Source organism: Hordeum vulgare, chromosome 3H, assembly GCF_904849725.1.
Source record: "Hordeum vulgare subsp. vulgare chromosome 3H, MorexV3_pseudomolecules_assembly, whole genome shotgun sequence".
Taxonomy (NCBI): Eukaryota; Viridiplantae; Streptophyta; class Magnoliopsida; order Poales; family Poaceae; genus Hordeum; species Hordeum vulgare.
This window is the reverse complement of record NC_058520.1, coordinates 6,411,691-6,431,150: the sequence shown is the minus strand read 5'-3', so window position 1 is coordinate 6,431,150 and position 19,460 is coordinate 6,411,691. Positions and strand designations below refer to the sequence as shown.

At 42.4% G+C, this 19,460-nt stretch overlaps 1 protein-coding gene across 6 annotated transcripts in view; it reads right to left on the bottom strand.

The window, feature by feature from the left end:
• Positions 1 to 606: 606 nt before the first annotated feature.
• LOC123442429 overlaps positions 607 to 19,460 on the bottom strand; it is a 39,449-nt gene continuing 20,595 nt past the window's right edge. For 5 of the 6 annotated variants that reach the window (XM_045118473.1, XM_045118472.1, XM_045118476.1 and 2 more), the window contains 7 exons: positions 18,050 to 18,089; positions 9,681 to 10,006; positions 9,440 to 9,583; positions 9,200 to 9,354; positions 7,709 to 7,774; positions 7,354 to 7,473; positions 607 to 819 (listed from right to left, as the gene is read on the bottom strand). In XM_045118473.1, coding sequence (XP_044974408.1) covers positions 765 to 819; positions 7,354 to 7,473; positions 7,709 to 7,774; positions 9,200 to 9,354; positions 9,440 to 9,583; positions 9,681 to 10,006; positions 18,050 to 18,089 — 906 coding nt within the window. In that variant the 3' untranslated portion in view covers positions 607 to 764. Of the gene's footprint in view, positions 820 to 5,674; positions 6,073 to 7,353; positions 7,474 to 7,708; positions 7,775 to 9,199; positions 9,355 to 9,439; positions 9,584 to 9,680; positions 10,007 to 18,049; positions 18,090 to 19,460 lie in introns of those variants that run through there. The other variant, XM_045118475.1, reaches the window with a different exon arrangement.

Sequence of the window (19,460 nt, the reverse complement as noted above, 5' to 3'; positions counted from 1 at the left end):
TTGCTGGCTTTTTTGAATTCAGGGAAAAGTCCCAAGTGTGCTTTCCACCAGAAGGAACCTTCCCTTCTTTCAGTATGGAAGTTTGGGTGATAGTATTTTTCCCAGATTAACTTGACCCACAACACATCCTCATTGTTCAAGAATTTGTAAATGTTTTTCATCAGCAGTGCCTTATTATGATTTATGTATAGCAATATACAACACTCCAAGACCACGTTGTAATTTTGGTTTGCTAACCTTGTCCTAAGCAATCAGAGCAGATCTCTCTCAACAAACATTACTTGTTCAGTGAGATGTTTGGACTAACAGAGAAGGGGGAGAAGAGTACAAGCATGCAACCAAGGACTCTCATTGCAACTCTTTTGTGGATCAGTTAATTGATGAGAATATCTCAGCGTTGCAGGATGGAGAATCAGAAGAAAACCGTCAGCAATTTCACTGCCAGGGTCGGATATGGTTTGCTGCCTGCAGGCTGCACACTTGTGCCAAATTTCACTGGTGACAATTTTGAGGTATTATTTTTGCCAGTGACGTTATACCCTACATGCTTTACTTTGAGTTTCCCACACTAGAATTAGCCATGCAACTCTACATGAGAAGGTTCTGTTGGTTCCAATCAAATATATGGTACTATATGTGATTCTCAATGTTCTCGGCCTTGCACTATTCGACCGTCTGAAAGGCTCAACAATAATAATTTGCATCAATTAAAGTTCTTAAAATAACTTTCTATATACAAAGTGTTTTGCTCACAACTAGAATCTTCACAGGTAATCGATTTCCACCATTGCTATTCCTTGCTCGCATCCAACCACAACCCTGCATAAACCAGTCAGTGCGCCGCCGTTAATAATTTTGTATCAGCAAAATTAAAAATAAATTGATAAGGCAACCCTTCACAATTCAGTGAGTAAAATGTTGTCGTTAATTTCTTTTGCAACAGAAAACAGAAGAAAAAAAAATCAATAGAAGGGGCATGGACTGCGAAGCAAACAAGTGATTTATAACTAGTGAAGATGCAAATAAATAAATTATACACATGCTCCTCATATACCACATACATGGATCCGTTATGCCTCTTTAACATTTTTAATATACCTCATCAATAAAGTCAGTTCCATAAATTAAATAACTCCATCTGAATCCATGTACTTCATATTATTCGCTCATAATTTGATTTTTTCTACGTAAAAATGTTATATTCCATAAACTAATGGACACAATGGTATTTGTTTGTACAATTTGTATTGCAATATCTTAGAATAATTAATAAACTTTATTGAATATGATAAAGATATATAATAGTTTGGTATATGTATATAAGATAGCAATATATGACATGGTATAGTTACACCCACACGACTTTCGAACGTTCTAGGTACTATCTATAATACTTCCTCTGTATCTAAATACTTGTAGTTGGGGAAGAATTGGAAGAACTAGTCTAGTTATCTCCAACTACAATTATTTAGAAACAGAAAGAGTACAAGAGAGCGTGTACACATAGTATGTGGTGTATCACTTCCTAGGTTATATCATTTTTTGATATCTCCTTTTTCGTACAAATACAAACATATTATATATATATAAAATATCATGGACTTACTTGCAATTTTTCAAATACAATCTTATATATAGTATGCTGAGCATACTCAAAATGATAAAATAATAAACATACTACCATTTATAGTATATGAGACGTGAATGTAACTACACTCGCTTGTAGGTCTCTACACAGCCACACCTATCATCGTAGGAGCCTGATATGTGATCCGGCACCAACAGGAGAGGTGAAAATGCCTGCTTCTTTTAGCAAGTTTTCGAGTGGACTAAAACCCAACGTATGTCGTTTAGTGATCGAAGATTTTTTGCACATGGACTACTAACTTGGCACTAAAACCCAACGTATGTTGTTTAGTGATCGAAGATTTTTTGCACATGGACTACTAACTTGGGCGCAGCGCTCCCCTCTTGGTGCGGCGCATGAAGGAAGGAGGAGGAGGGGATCGACCAAGACGGGAGCTAAGGCCGGTAGCGCTTGGGTCGCGAGGAGGCGACGTATGATGCGTTCTCCTCTCTATCGTCGTTACAGTGCTTGGTCACGAGCAGGCGAGGTATGGTGCTCGTGGGGGATGGTTGGGGACGGCTGGATGGGATGGGATCCGTTCTTCCGAGCTCTATGAGCCATTGAACACATCTTTTGTGAAGGTCGGCATCCTCTAGGAGCAGCAAAAGTACCGACCGGCGGCGACCTGACAGGGCCCAGCGGCAGATCCATTATTCCGAGATCTGTGAGCCATTAAACACATCTTTTTTGAAGGTTGGCGTCCTCCAAGAGAAGCAACAGTACGATAAAGATCTTAATGTGTCTCTACTGTAAGAACCTACGATATAGGCCTCCAGATCGAGCAATCTCAATTTGTCCTTAGTCCTTAGAATTTTTTGTTTTCTGCAGTTATGCTACATATTGGTCCGTCCACGCTAGTTTCTATGTTACTCCAGCCACAATACAGTTTTAAGGTAGTAGCAGGTGCCAAGTTAACTTATGATTATAGGATGGAAACTTTGTATTATTTTGCCATCTTATTTCCTTTGTGAAACTAGCTGCAACAGTTAGCAATTTCAATTGATGCAAGGAAGTAATTAACACAATACTGCATTCTTCTTATCTAATTTCCCCTCGGAACATATTTTGAAATTCATGGTCAGGTCGTTTTGGGGATTTTGATATAAGCATGGTATGATGCTCCAAGCTCAACGACGAGTGCTATTGTCATGAGGCCATACAAGTGTTGTGCCAATCCGGTGAGAGCATCCAACAACGGAATGTCCCGGTGCATAATCCAGCTCCAGCAACAAGACCACATCTGGTTTCTACCAAGAAGAAGGACCAGCGACATTGTACTCAAGTAAGCTCATGAAAATTCTTGCAATCCAGATATGGGACAGTCAAATTTATACTAATAGCAAACATCAGCTTACTGTGGTTTATATGGTCCATGTAAATCCGGCATCCTACACTTCCAACAATTTTACTTGCTAATAAAAATCAAGTAAAACTAAAAGAATTGTTCTTTCCTTGCTGAAATAGGTTTGGACGCACGGTGGTATATATATGTCAAGTTTAGCCGTATGCAAATGCAATGCTTATGGTTAATAGTGCTACAGATTTGCTTAGTGGGCAGGAATAACTGGTCAGCCTTTCGTAACTTCTATTTCTATTACTGCAGCGTAATTGATTTTTACATGAAGCTTACTGTTATTTCTTCTTTTTGTCAGGAATATGCATAGAAGCTTTGATTCTTCGTCATCTATATTTTACTTAGAATATAACTCACAAGTTATGAACATAGTTACTGTTTTTTGTCGTGTCAATGTATCTGTGTTGCCTGCCTGACAAGCTATCTTGGTAACATTATTATGTCTTGTGGATGGAATAAGAAGAAATATATATTCTGGCTGCATGCATCATATGAGTGGGTGGAAGCTAATGCGTTCCAGTTTTTATGAAAATGATAATTTTTACTAAAAATAAGGAATTATCTCTGTTTTCAGAAAAACAAAAGAAAAACAATTGTTCTATGCAAAACTAATCTTCCATCGATGAAGAATGGTATGTTGGCTTCTTCACGACCGAACTTGAAGGGGTTATCTATTGCTATACAGCGAACGGAACTACCAGCTTGCATCGAGATGGACTCATTTTCAGCGGTGAATATTCTGAATGGAAGGGACACAAACAGGTATGTGTATGCTTCTTTGGTGGCGGAGATCAAGCATTTGAAGTCTCTTTGTATGACTCTTATTACTCATATCAACCGTGGTTAAAATGTAGTTAGTGATTTTTTTAGCAAGTTGTGCAAAAACTGAAAGGAGAACTATAGTTTGGCTCGGCTCCGGCCCCTGGAGGTTGTTGATTTGTGTAAGTATGGGTGCAAGGTTGCTGCTTGAGTAATTTAACCTTATTATCAATGATTATCAAAATTGGATTAAAAAATGGTGCATAATGGCACATGAAGCAGGTTGTGTCTCTTTTACACCTGGTGCAACGCACTTCTTGCTTCCGTAATTTCATTCATTTTGGTCCGTGGTCGCTCTGTATCCTAACTCTCGGATGGGCTGAACTGGGCTGGTCCACATATTTTTCAACAAAAAAGGATGATTTGAAAGGGTGCGAACCCAACCTGTCTGATTGTTTTGCAAAACAACGTTTCTCCCGGAATAATAGTCCCACCTCACTCCTTTCCACCCAAATCTTATCAATTTTTATACATAGGCGATCTTCCCGTGTTAGAACTTCAGTCAACAAGCAATCTCATGTTAGAACTTCAGAAGTCAACAAGCAATCGAGGGGAACCGAACAAAGAGTTAACTCCGGAAGTGGAAAGATGGAGCAGATGGATAAACTATCCAACAGGAGGTTGGGTGGCAAACGTGGGAATAACACAACTGGCATAACCGGTGTCCGTAGGCCTTCTATCTCGCTTGGAGCATCTACAACCAGACATAGCAAATATGACCCCCTAAACATCCGCGGACGCGCCCTCCTATTTGTCCGCCCGCGGAGCTATACTCCTCATTTTCTTTCTCATATGTCCAGTCACTTGCACGTGATTGGTGGAGAGGAAGATAGATAAAGAAAAGAATGAGTAAAAAAAAAGAAAAATGTGGTCCAAGATGGGGTCACGTCCTACGTGGGTGTATGAGGAGTAGTTTGAGGGATCCGGTTGTAGTTGCTCTTACGCCTTGCACTAAAACGTCTATTAGATAGTATATTTGGTTCCGAAAGTTGCCTTTTAGGTACGCAGTTTCATCATTATTTTGTCAAAGCTCTGAGTTTTTTTTATAATGTCGACCTTACAATAATTGGGAATTTATGATCGATAATTAGTTTAAATTATACTTTGTCTCTTACACAATTTTGTAACTAAAAGTCTGTATTTTTCTTATGTACCATACTATAAATATCTAATGTACGAAATGATCACATTTAAAAAAAATTAACATTAATTTTAAATTCATATTGATAACAGGCACTCAAAATCAGAAATAAATGCAACATAATTTAGATTCTAATTACTTAGTATTTGAAACAACCATTAGGAGCCATCAAGACTTGCATGGGAGGTTTGAGAAAGAGCTCGTAGGGATAATACGCTGACGGAGTCGACCAGCGAACGAGGTACACACTCCGATAAGGTCGATCGAGCGGCTAAGCTTAGCCATGCAGAATGCCTCCAAGGCCATGGACGGCAAGGGCAATAATAAGTGGCAATACAAATGGATGTGTTTTATAATTATATGGGCTTGTGGAGGTCTCGAGTCATACTTACTGTGAGAAGGAACATCTGATATATTTGTTTTCACAAGTTGCAACACACAGTTTTTCCAAAGACAAGTGATTAATCATACTAATCCATGCACTACTACTCTTCCATCAAATGAAGGATATCACGATGATATCTTCATGTCCACAATTCATGCTTCAAAAAGTGATAATTAATTTAAACTTATGACCACATTTATCACAATGGATATAAGAAATGGTGAGTAATGGCACGTCCAATGGCGAATCTAGCACGGCTTCGATAGGCTCGAGCCCTCCTCCAAAAAATGGAAAAGAAAAAAAATACTATTATTCTATAAAACATTTGACCTTATTTGGACCAAAGAATTGAGGAGATTTTGACTTTTTATACACATATTTAACTTTGAACCCCCTTTATTTTCTTTCAAGATTCATCACTTGATATGCGTAGCAGGTATTGCGATTTTTTCGTCCGTTGCAATGCACGGGCATTTGTACTAATAAACACAAAGATAACAACCTTGCAAAGGCATGTGCATTGTAATGACAGACTACAATCTTGGGCAACTAAAATTGAGTCGACTTGCTTGTCCCAGTGGGCTGATGGTGACAGGATCCCTTGACCCAATTTTCTTATGAAGCTGACCCAGTAGACCCATCGGCCTTGAAATTATGGGCTCGACCAATGTCCCAATGGATAACATCGGCCCATTCCCGTCGGGACTCGCGCATGATCTAGCTTCGACCACCTCCCTCATATGCCACTTTGGACAAAAACGTGAAGAACCCACGTCAGAAAAAGAAATGTGAAGAATCGTAGGAAACCAAGATTCGAATTGTACAGTTCTGGATGAAAAATTGAAGAACCGCATGTAACTTTTGTTGTAAGTATTGACGACCTTTTGTTCCTCTCTTGGAATTAAGTTGGAACCTTTTCTATTTAGGGTCATAACCGGGGCACCTACCTATGTATGAAATTGATAGGCTCCGCAGCTTCCTCTGGCAGGCTCCCCTCGTTGGCTGGCTTGCTGCTGACCGGCCGACGGCGTGGGAGGGGCATGCCCGGTCGTGACGGCTAGATCAGGCCGATAGGTGGTGCGGGCCGAGGCGGCCTTGGCTGAACGCTGCTGCTCCGTCTGCTGGCGGCCGTTGCTGATGGCGTTGGTGGTGGCCCTAACATTCTTCTTCCGCCAAATCTTGTTTTTACCGGATGTTGACCTCTTGGATCTGGCACCTGACGAGTTCCGGTCTTTTGTGTCGGAGATCTTTATAGATTGGTGTATATCGCCCTTGGATATTTACATAGGAAAAGCTTCGGTCGAACACACTATTATTATCAGCCAACACGACATTAAAAGGACGTGACGCAAAGCTTCGCTCTTTTTTTGGTGTCATGAAACATGTCTAAGTTAAGATTCTTAAGGCATTAACAAAGGTGCAAAAAGTCATGGCGGCTATGATTGAAGGTCTTCAAGTTTTGATGAAAGAATATGTTGGATGCGAGGAAGATTGTGTGCCTGGTGTATGGTGACTTGTTTCAGTGGCCTTGGTTAGTGGGGATGACAGCATGGGAGAACTGCATTTTTGGTGGCGCTCCTCAAGTACCGAGTCCCGATTCCCAGGGTGAAAACCCAAGGTATGGCCTTTATTGGTTGTACCTGGCAATGACCTTGTGAAAGGCATTGTTTTTTGGTGAACTCGGTCTTTCTCCAAGGTGAAAGCCCAAGATCTTCGATCGGGCTACGACAACGCTTGTGCATTGTTTCCTTGTTGGAGACGTTGCTTTTGAGAACCTCTTTTGTATTCCGAGTGTTGTATTTGATGATGGTTTGAGTGCCGCTGCTGCTAGTGATTGTTCACCGTGGCAGGTTTTTTTTGTTCTATTTTTTTGGTTGTGTGTATCTTTCTTGTCTTCGGACATCTTGTTGGTACAAAAATCAGATGTAATTGATATCTTCATGATATTAATATATTCTTCTTGTTGAAAATGTATATGCAATTGATCGACATGACTTTTTCTTAAAAATCTGGATCGAACTTCTCACCTCTGTACGAAGGACATGGATGGGTGTTTGGAACTTTCTGATCCGAGACAACAATTAATAAATTCGTTAAAAGCCTCCTTTAGAAAGTGCCACAACTTGGTATACGGAACCGTCTGAGACCTGTGTACAGAACCGCATTCATGCTAGTTAGATGGGAGGAAACCGGATAATTAATATATAAAATAAACATGCATCGACACATGAAGAACTATTCACTTAACGCTGGCGACTAATCATTATTGTGTGCATTATGTATATTTGATCTCATTTTTGTTCATTACGTACTAAAACTTAGCAGTAAGAATGTTTCTAGTAAGTAATTAAACTAAGGGCCGACAATAGAACATTTCATTACCTTGCTTCCGGTATGTATGCAAGAGCAGTAACTGCACCGAGGTTAAGGCGTATTATGTTCTCAAGTCTGTACAATATAAAGACCACTGTCAACTTCTAAGAAAAGTGTCAAGAAAACCATAAATATAATTAGTCAGTTCCAAACTCAAATCAACTAGGCAATTATGTGTACCATATTGTCTCAATCCTGAGAACCTGCAGTCTTGTACTACTTTGTTGCGCAGTATCCCGGAACAATACATCTTTAAAAATCTATTTCTTTGCTAAATTATTAAAATTAGTTAACTGTAAATTAGTATTTGTTGCACAATAAATGCACTCACAACATAGATATTACTCCAAATCCATCTCTAGCAGTACTCTTCATCTCATCTAGCAACAAAATCAAGCCGGTGCATCTAGCAACAAAATCAAGCCGGTGCATATTAAGCATATGTTGTAGTATCTAATGAAGCACCCCATACAAGTTGAAAAGTTGTATCTATTACTTCACTATTTCCAACAAACCATCAAACCTAGCGCACTATGCCCTACAAGGCTAACTCATCTCCTAACGGAACCTTGCTAATACAAGACTAAATATGCATAATTTGGAAAAGTGTCTAGAAAGAGGTAGAAACTCATGAATGGAAATTGAAAAGGAATACAGTTCCTTTTAATTTAGACGGTAAGATTTTCGTGCAAGAAGGGATGGCAGCCTATTTTTGCTAGGTTTTATTTCCCATCTTTTTGTGCAATATTTTTGTCCAATATATGGACACAGTCGATGGAATTTGTATAATAGAAACAAGGCGTCTTTCAAACCAAGAAAGTCAAGTATTTGTAGATTTGTGCAACGATTTTCAATAAAAATACCAAAATTAACTATACTTAATTTTATCACTGGATTTATGTTGAGATATACTTTATTATTGTGTAGTCGACTTTTTCAAACAACATATTTTCAAATGAATTGGTAGTCAAAGTGTCATCTGAAAGACTCTGTAAATGTATAAAATGATCTAAATTTGGGCAATATGTAGTATGACAGATGAAATGACATTTGAAAATTATCTGGCCGTCAAAAAAAGAGCTACTTAAATAGGAACCACCTCTTGGTGTGAGACGGTCTTCCAAAAGTGTAAATGTATAAAATAATCTAAATTTGGGCAATATGTAGTATGACAGATGAAATGACATTTGAAAATTATCTATCCGTCAAACAAACAGCTACTTAAATAGGAACCACCTCTTGGTGTGAGACGGTCTTCCAAAAGTGTAGTCGTGATTATTAGTCACTGACACGAGTGTTTAAGTTTGGTAGTGTCTACTTGTATATTTTGAAATCACAAAGGAAAAACCTACTAGATGAGCTATGATCTGCGAGGTAGCACCAAAACAAACAAACAATTTACGAAAAGCCATGTACTTTACATTTATACCATTCCAACCACCAAAAGAAAATTGAGCACCTAAGGGTCAGTGACCATAATAGTATATAAAAGAGCAGTACCTGTATCTAGTGCTAGTTTGCTTCCAGATTTGTACGGTCCCATCAAGGGAACCTGTTACTAATACTTCATGTTTGGGGTGCCAACAAAGAGCAGTGAGACAGTTTGTATGTCCTTCAAGCGTACCAACACATTCTCCCTCAAGCTCATCCCAGACCTTATTGAACAACCAATCAGTACCCCTTGATGACAGAAGTAGAGTTTTATTGTCGCACCGAAGAAGCAATATGGATGTGTAATACCTTTGCAACACCATCCGAAGAGCCAGCAACCAGTAATCTCCCATCATAGTAAACTTGCCTATCTCTGATGTAGTGAAGACATAGGAGGCCACCTGATTTGTCTACAAACGTGTTGTCGCAATTACCATAGTAGAGGTACCAGCGCTGTAAATTGTAAGCAATGTAACGTAAAAGTAACACATGTTCAACTGAAAACCATGTGGATATTTGGGTACTGAATTCATATAAGAGAAAAGAAAACCTTGACACTGCCATCCATGGAAGCACTTAGAAACTCATTACTCGACCGCGGGTCAAACATCACTTGTGTGACTCTGTCATAGTGTCCACTAAATGTCCGCATACATTCCCAGCGCTTGTCCCAGTCCCAAAGCTTGATCAGGTGATCGTCAGATGCTGATAGCACGAAAGAAAAACTCGAATGCAGAGCCAAAGACATGATGGTATTCTCATGAGCTTTGAAGTTCATGGCTTCTTTCATTGTATCATAACTGTACACATGAATGTATCCATCGCCATCCCCAGTCACGAACCAATGCTTTGGTTCGATAAATTTTGCGGAATATACTACAATTGAAAATATATAGTTATAATTTTTAACAGAGGTTCATGTGCAAAGGAAGTTAATTCATGAAGCTAAGTAGTGCTCCCGCCTTTAACTTTATTTAAAGGGGTAAAAGTAAATCGAGAAATACTGCAACAAGAAATTAAAAGGAAAACAAGTTTGTTGATGAGTAGTCGCGCCGAGATAGGCCTACGCATAGCGGCGATGAGGCGGGGATGGGACTGGCGATTGGTGGCATTGTCGCCACGATCGGGGAGATCAGTCACAAGACAGATGACAGGATCGCCCGCAGTTCTGCAGACGACGAGATCCGGGATCCTAACTCGGTATGTAAGTTTTCGCCTCCTGTTCGATTTGGTGGTCATTTTTGGTGCCTCGCCGAGCAGGATGAGGAGCTGCAGAACGAACATGGTGAGATGCGAACGGAGGAGCCGGCAGCTGCGGAGGCGTCGGCAGCTCCTTCACCGTCTACGCCTTCCCCGTCCATGGAGGTGCTCCAGGAGTGCAAGCTTCGTCACGATCCCATCCTGGCGAGGAAGAAGGAGCCTCCTCCGCGGAAGCCTTGGAAGGGGCCGATCCCTAAGGTAGTTCGTAACCCTATTTCTCTTTCAGATTTCATTAAACCAGATTGTTGGATCAAGAAACCCAAGAACAAACGTCATGTTCCCAGTGTTCTTCGGCCATCCGCGTTATTCTCGGATTCTGAGCGGGATTCTGGGGCGCCGGCCGTGGAAGCTGTGCGCAAGTTTAGGGATGATTTTTTGAACGCGATAACGGCTGTTGGGCCTGATGCGAGATCGACTAAAACAACTATGCCCGGGTATATGGCCCAGGACTTACCAGCTACGCAAGATCAGGCCGATCTGGACTCGGTGTCGTCGGGGTATATGGCCCAGGATACACCTGATCTCAGCAGACCGATTCTCTTGATCACGAGCGGCGGTGTTTCTGAAGAAACCCATCTCGCACCATGTCCTACTCCCTCACGAACTAGGGTTCGTAGATCAAACCCTGGATTCCCTTTGCTGGGGCCAGGCAGAGCGCTTAGAGTTCCTGCGCCGGCTTCTCTTTCTATGGCGGCTCGGGGCTCAAAGCAAGCGCCCTTCCATCGCCCGTCGGGGCAACAGGCGGGTCAGGGGAACCCGTCTGTGGCAAAGCCAACGGCGACGGCTGATGCACAGCTAGGAAAGGCGGCGACTGCGACGGTAGCTGCTCAGCCGGGGAACGCTCGTGTACCGGCGCATGCCGGCAGGTTGCCTAATGGAGCAGCAGGTCAGGCCAGGGAGCAAACTAGCGCAAACTCATATCATTCGCGCAGTCGATGGGGGGATGATGGTTCTGCCGGTTATGGCGAAGTGCATCATAGAGGGGGTGCATCTGCTAGAGGTGGGAGAGGGAATGCTTGGAATAACGATGGGAATGCAGGAAACGGATTCAATGCACCACCGGGGCGGTTTGTCCCGGGTCCTTCTGGACCTTGCATCCGAAAAGAGGAGGTTTTAGGCAGAATTGGATTGGCAGAGGAGGTGGTAGGAAGCCTAGACCTCCTGTTGAAGCTCCCGTCCAGCCAGTAGACCCTATTGCTTCTACCTTAGTCGACAATACGGAAAAAGTAAAGGAGGTGACGGATTCGTCTATGGCTGATCAAAGCTTGGTGAACGCCAAGGGAGATGGGCCAGAGAGACCTTCTAAATGGGCACGAAAGAAAGAGAAAATGGTATGTTACCGTTGCAGTGAGACAGGTCACTTTGTCTCGGAATGTAAGGCAGAGTTATGTGTATACTACTTGAAGCTTACGCATGGGGTTGCTAAGTGTCCTCTTACGACTGGGTCTCTGCCAGTCGTTACTATTTATGGTGTCTCTAGTCAAGACTTGATGTTCTTTGAGTCACCAGCTGCTATGGCAAATTTTCATGCCCCTGACGCTGGCTTCACGGGTACAGTTACGGTGACTAGGGGGGCGCTCACTGTGGAGCAGTTAGTGCAGCAGCTTAAGGAGCTAGTCTCTCCAACCTTCAGATGGGAACCGGTTTTGATAGCGGGTAATGTTTACACGGTTGTTTTTCCTACAAAGGAAGATCTAGCCCGACTGCTGAAGTTTGGGATGTGCAGGGTTGCTAGTACGAGCATAGTGCTTGAGTTTGATGCATGAAAATGCGAAGAGCCGAAGGGGAGACCTTTACCCCAGATTTGGGTGCATTTTGCAGGAGCTCCATCTAGAGCGACCAATGATTTTCAGGTGACATGGAGTTTGGGCTCGCTTATTGGTAAGACTGAGGAGGTGGATATGATATATACTAGAGCCAAAGGTGTTGCCAGAATGCTGGTGAGTGTTCTTGATATTGAACTAGTTCCAGATGAGGTTATTTGGACCTTTGAAGGGTTGAGGTACACTCTTCAGCTAGAGATTGAGAGTCCTACACTTTTTGATGTCCCTGATACAGATAAAGACACTCATATGACTGATGGCGATGATGCCAGTGGGTCCAAAGATAATGCAGATGGGTCAAATGACACAGGGCCTAATAGTTTCCCTAAGCAGACATCTAATACGCAGCAAAATCAGACTACTATGGGCGCTGATTTGGGCCCAACAAACTCTGATCTGCATAAGGAATTGCGTTTCGGTGCTTTTGAACCATCTTCCGCGCCGGCAAAAATTGGATCTCGTGCGGGATCAAATGACTCTAGTTTGCCGAGATTCTTGGGACAGAAGCCTAGGACTTATATTGGAAGTGTGCAGTCTAAATCGGCGCTGGAACCTTTGTCACTCGAAGAATATTTGGTGGGGGCTAAGGCTTCGTCGACTACTCTTTCTTCGGTGCAGGGGTTGACTGGCGCTGGATCTGCTTATGCTGGTATGGAGGGAAGCAAGGCAGATGGGCTCGTATACCCCGACTGTCAGCCGCTGGTGGATGGCATGTCGCAGCGCATGCGGATGCATGCAGACACTACCAACGTCTCGCTCGGCCAGGAGGCTTCGCTTCTCTCGCCTGAAGATGCGGCCCTGGCGGGGCTACTGCAGTTTTCTACTGGTGCATCAGCAGAGCAGCCAGCACAGGGTGTTGTTTCTGAGGATCGAATGGACCATGATGGGGTTGCTCAGGTTGATGGCGGCGAGGGGTTTGTCAGCGCAGGAGACGCCCACGCAGGGTTCGTTCCGTGTGCTGATCAACTGCATGACAGTCAGGCCCACGAGGAGAATATGCATGCTCAGGTTGACGTGCTGGATACGTATGCCGAGGTGATCGCTAGGGATAGCCACATGCATAAGGCAGCCAATCGGCCTACTACAGTGACTGTACAGGAAGTTTGCGCCGACGTGTTAGTTAGCGATCGGGTAGACCAGACAGGTTATGTCCTTTCTGCTGCTAACTCCGACCACAATTCGGAGGTGGTTGCCGTCTCGGTGGAGGGTCCATTGCCCATGGCTGGTTCGGAGCATATTCCTACGGTCACTGCACCAGAGTCTGGATCGATCTCGGTTGAGGAAGTCATAGCTTTTGGAGGTGTTACCAATTCGATGGGGCCGGATAGACGCGCCAGTCATCGGGTACAGTCACAGCCAGATGCGGATGACCTGCAGATTGGTCGGGCGATGCGTATGGCCAAAATGAAGGAGGTTCATAATTCAACAGGTATGAATTTTAATACTGAACATTCTATTCTTCATTTCACTACGCAAGAGATTTTAGATAATGCTAAGGCAGTGGGGGTGTCTTTGGGAGATACTAGTCAACAAGTTTCAAAATCTATTAATGACTTATTAGACTTGAAAGTCGATAGGGCATTGGATATTATTCGAAACTTAGTGGCAGTTAGACCTATGAATGATAAGGAGATATCGGATATGGGGGAAGTGAATTTAATATGTCAAAACTTACTACGTGAAGAGGAAATTAGACAGACGCAAGCAGCGTTCGATGATTCGCACGTATCTTCTACCCATCTTAATGATACGGCCAAAGATATTCATGGTTATATGGACCAGGAGTATGCTTCGGATAAACCAAGGCGCAATTCGAAACGAAGAGTTTATCCAGTATCGGCTGTTCGTAGGAGTGCTAGATTCAAGACTGCAAAAAAAATTTATGATGAAATATGAAAGGAATTTTTTGGAATAGCAGAGGTCTTAGAGACTTGGCTAAAATTAGGTTCCTTGCAGAATCAACGTTACAGCATAGTCTTGACTTCATCGCGTTGATGGAGACGGGGCGGGATAACTTTACATCGCACTTTCTTAACTCCATTTCTGGAGGAGTGGATTTTCAATGGCATTGTCTCCCTCCAAGAGGAAGGTCCGGAGGGATCCTACTCGGGGTTCGTTGCAATACACTGCAAGTGTGTGAAGTAATATTAGGTGACTTCACAGTAAAATTTAGAATTAGAAACAAGGAAGATGAGTTTCAGTGGGCACTAGTTGCGGTCTATGGTGCCGCTCAAACGGAGCTCAAACCTGCTTTCTTGGCTGATCTGGTTAGAATCTGCGATGAAAATCTACCACTGGTGGTGGGTGGTGATTTCAATATCATTAGGCGACCTGATGAGAAAAGCAATGATAATTTTGATGGTAGATGGCCCTTTTTGTTTAATACGATCATAGAGAGTCTGAATCTGCGGGAGATTGAACTTTCCGGTAGGAAATTTACTTGGGCAAATTCCTTACCTAACCAGACTTTCGAAAAACAGGATAGAGTACTGACTAATGTTGACTGGGAGCAGAAGTTCCCTCTAGTCACAGTTAGTGCCATGCAGAGGGCTATATCTGACCATACTCCACTATTGTTAAATTCTCGAAATGCCACACACAAAGGAAAAAAAGATGCCTTCTCATTTGAGGCCAGTTGGTTCTCTCGTGAGGGATTTTTAGACATTATTGCTAGAGAGTGGAGTAAACATACGGATGGGACATCAAGTGTCGACATGTGGCAACGCAAAATCCGACATCTTAGACAATTCCTGAGAGGTTGGGCTAAGAATGTGTCTGGACAGTATAAAGAGGAGCAAGACCAACTGCTTCACTTTATAGATGCCCTAGATCGTAAGGCTGAGACCGTCATGTTAGATGAACATGAAAGGTCGTCAAAATATGAGGCCGAACAAAGGGTGCATGTGCTGCTAAGGGAAGAGGAAATGAAATGGGTTGTCAGAGCCAAGGTTAGGGCACTTGTCCAGGGGGACAATAACACAAAGTTTTTCCATTTGATTGCAAATGACAAACATAGGAAAAAGAGAATCATACAACTCGAGCAAGATGAGGGTACCGTAGTAGGGCATGAGAACCTTAAACTTTACATCACAAATTACTATAAACGGTTGTTTGGTGCTCCAGATCATAGCTTTGTGTCTATGGACGAGCATCAGATTGCGGATATTCCTCAAGTTGGACAAGCCGACAACGAGAGTCTATCTGCACCATTCCTAGAGAAAGAGGTGTTACAGGCAATTGAGGGTATGAAATGTGGTAAAGCTCCTGGTCCAGACGGGTTTCCGGCTGAGTTTTATAAACGTTGCTGGCATATTATTAAGGCGGATCTTATGTCTATGTTCAATGATTTGTACTCTCGTCACCTGCAACTTTTCCATCTTAATTTCGGTACGATTACGCTATTACCGAAGAAAGAGGGTGCCTCCAGAATTGAACAATTTCGTCCTATATGCCTGCTCAATGTCAGCTTTAAAATTTTCACAAAGGTGGGAACGGATAGGCTAACTAAGATGGCACATTCGGTTGTGCAATCTTCGCAGACAGCGTTTATGCCGGGTAGGAATATTCTTGAAGGGGTTGTCGTTTTGCATGAGATTCTGCATGAACTACATTCCAAAAAACTGAATGGAGTTATATTCAAGGTGGATTTCGAAAAGGCATACGACAAAGTTAAATGGTCTTTCCTGCAACAAACTCTACGTATGAAAGGGTTTGGTGATATTTGGCGAAAGCATGTGGATTGTTTTATAAAAAAAGAAAGCGTCGGTGTTAAAGTAAATGATGATGTGGATCATTTCTTTCAGACGCTTAAGGGGCTTAGGCAAGGAGATCCTATGTCTACTATTTTATTTAACATAGTAGCGGATATGCTGGCGCTGATGATCAGGAGGGCTAATGACAAAGATTTAGTAGGGGGACTAGTACCGCATCTAGTTGATGGGGGTGTCTCGATCCTACAATATGCGGACGACACGATCCTTTTCATGGAACATGATCTCAATAAGGCCAAAAATTTGAAGCTCATATTATGTTTATTTGAACAACTATCTGGGTTGAAGATTAACTTTCACAAAAGTGAGCTTTTCTGCTTTGGGGATGCACAAGCTGAACAAGTCACGTATTACCAACTTTTTGGATGTAAGGGTGGCATGCTACCGTTTTCATATTTAGGTATCCCCATTCATCACCGAAAGTTGACCATAAAGGAGTGGAGATGTATCGAGGATCGTTTTGAGAAGAAGCTAAGTTGCTGGAAGGGCAAGCTTCTATCCTACGGAGGACGTTTAGTTCTTGTCAACTCAGTGTTGACAAGTATGCCAATGTTTCTCCTGTCCTTTTTCCTAGTGCCGGTTGGGGTGAGGAAAAGGTTGGATTTTTATCGATCTCGATTTTTCTGGCAGAGTGATGAGGTCAAGACTAAATATAGACTTGCTAGATGGGATATTATTTGTAGACCCAAGGATCAGGGGGGTTTGGGAATTGAAAATCTCGAGGCCAAGAACAGATGTCTGCTTAGCAAGTGGTTATTCAGATTGTCTGTCGAATCACAAGGGATGTGGGGTCAAATTCTAAAGAACAAATATCTACAGTACAAAACCCTAGCCCAAGTCACTGCGCGACCGGGTGATTCCCCCTTTTGGAAGGGTCTAATGAGGACAAAGGCTGCTTTCTTCAACAGAACTAGATTCGTCGTTGGGAACGGTGAAAGTACTAGATTTTGGGAAGATACTTGGTTAGGACCGCAGCCTTTGGCTTTACAGTATCCGCAACTTTATCATATTGCACAACGAAAACAGACTTCCGTTGCGGCAGTACTGCGGCATACTCCTCTTAATATCCAATTTCGCAGAGCCTTGATCGGAAATAGATGGGTAAGTTGGTTACAGCTAGTCAGAAGACTGATGGATATTTCCCTGTCTGATTTTCCCGACAGCATTCGTTGGAGGCTGACCACCAATGGTATTTTTTCAGTGAAATCAATGTACAACCATATTATTAATACGTCGTCCATTCCAAAGTCCATACATATTTGGAAGGTCAAGGTTCCCCTTAAGATAAAAATCTTCATGTGGTTTGTTCACAAGGGAGTTGTTTTAACTAAGGATAACTTGGCTAAAAGAAACTGGAAAGGAAATAAAAGATGTAGCTTCTGTCAAACGAATGAGTCGATTAAACACCTCTTTCTGGATTGTCCTATGGCGAAATTAGTATGGCGCTCACTACAAATTGCTTTTAACATTACCCCACCTACTAGCATTCGCATGTTATTTGGGACGTGGCTAAACGGGGTTAATGTACTTTTTGCCAAACTAATTCGGGTTGGAACTTGTGCCTTGTTGTGGGCGATATGGAACTGCAGAAATGATCTAGTTTTTAACAGATTACATCACATTAACTTTTTGCAGGTCATCTTCAGGGCTACCGGATTGATCCGCACGTGGTCCTTACTCACTCCTGTGGAAACCAGGGAGCCTTTGGTTACTGGGTGTGTCCGATGGAAGATGGTAGCTCAGGTTATCTTCAACCGATATGGATGGCGGCATGCTAATAGGATTGGTCCCTAGCCAGCTTATCTGTGGGTTGTAGTCGGCTTTTCGGTGGTCTGATCACCGTGTAATTTCTTTTGTCTTTTTTTTCTCTTTTCTCAGACTACCTTATAGTTTTGTCTCGGACCATTTTGCGTTATCAATAAAATGGCTGCATGCATCAGTCGATGCAGAGGCCGGGGCAACGCCTCCTTTTAAAAAAAAATCGGTCGGCTATAAGCCTTTTTTTTCTGTAAATCAAATAAATTTCATGAGCAGAGAAATGTGGATATAAAAGTCAGAAAGCTTGCCTGGTTCTCCTGGAGTAACTTCCAAGGAGTTCAACGTTTCCTGCACAAAAGAAACATGGCTATTTAGGGCAATATTCCGAAGTCTTCCAGCTCCGAGCTTCACAAACTCCACGGATGAAATTGTCCCGAACGTTTGGGCTCCGAGAAGCCGAATTCAGGAAGCTATGCCCGATGGTAGTACAAAATCGATTCAGATGTAGTGCGGGTTGATTACCAGGATTCTGGTAATCAACCCGCAGTACATCTGAATCGATTCTTTTAAAATCCATATCTTTTTAACATAACTTCAAATGTAACATGTTATATATGAAATTTAATTCGTAAAATATTTAGAATCTGAATATGATATTATTTTACGTGTTAACCATTTTTTTTTATTATTTATGATGAAATTTTAATCAATAGTGCATGATTAGTCTTTCTTTCATACCGGTGCCGATCTAAATTAAAAATAAACACTCCAGCATCCAAGATGGGAAAAAAAATATTTATAACCATGCATGCATGCCTTCATCGAAACTTCACAGAAAAAATAGATTTATCATTATATGCTGAGGGAGGCGTCTTAAGATTGACAACATTAGAACGTGTTGTGTTGGTGTGAACACTAAGGCTAGTGTCCACGAAAGTGGAAAGAAGGATACATAGAAACACAAATGGGATGCCATGTGTTAAAATAAAGTACATGGACCTATGAACTCATGGTTATTGGATTAGTGAGTATTTTTTTCATCCGTTACAATGCATGGGCTCATTTGCTAGTCTGGTACAAAGAAAACTCAACAATGATATAAAAACCACAAACAAAAGTACAACAAAAATACCGTTATGCAATACTGGATCCGCTAACACCAGCGTTTCCGACCCACGTGCGTCACCAGGATCAGTTGAGAGCAACACCGACTTATAAGAGGCCTCAGGCCCTCTCCCCCTAAAAAACTAGCATGTTAGGAGGGGACACCTGCACTCTAAGTCGTGTTCTTTCTTCCCCCACAACTGATGTGGGACTAAACCCAATAATCTCCCCCTCACACATTGATCACCATGGGCCTGCTAACAGCAGCTAGCATTTCCATCCTACCAGGGGCGGGCCCACCTCAATTCAAGGGAATTCACTTGAATACCCATTAATGTTAACAAAAAATAGGTATATATATTGTTATGTATAAAAAAGCGAAACTGGTACGCTACCGGTGCTAGTTAATCAATTAAGCCCAAAACATAGGCTCCTCAATCCTCACGGACGGGCGCACACGTACTTGGCCCATAGCTACCCAGCCCAGCCACCCACGAATGCATCGCAACGACGCACACGTACATCATGGCCGAAAAAGTAGATCGATTGATCGACCAGAAGCTAGACGAACCGCAGTCTGCAGGTCCGCCGCCGCGGCGCCGCGACGAATCCCTC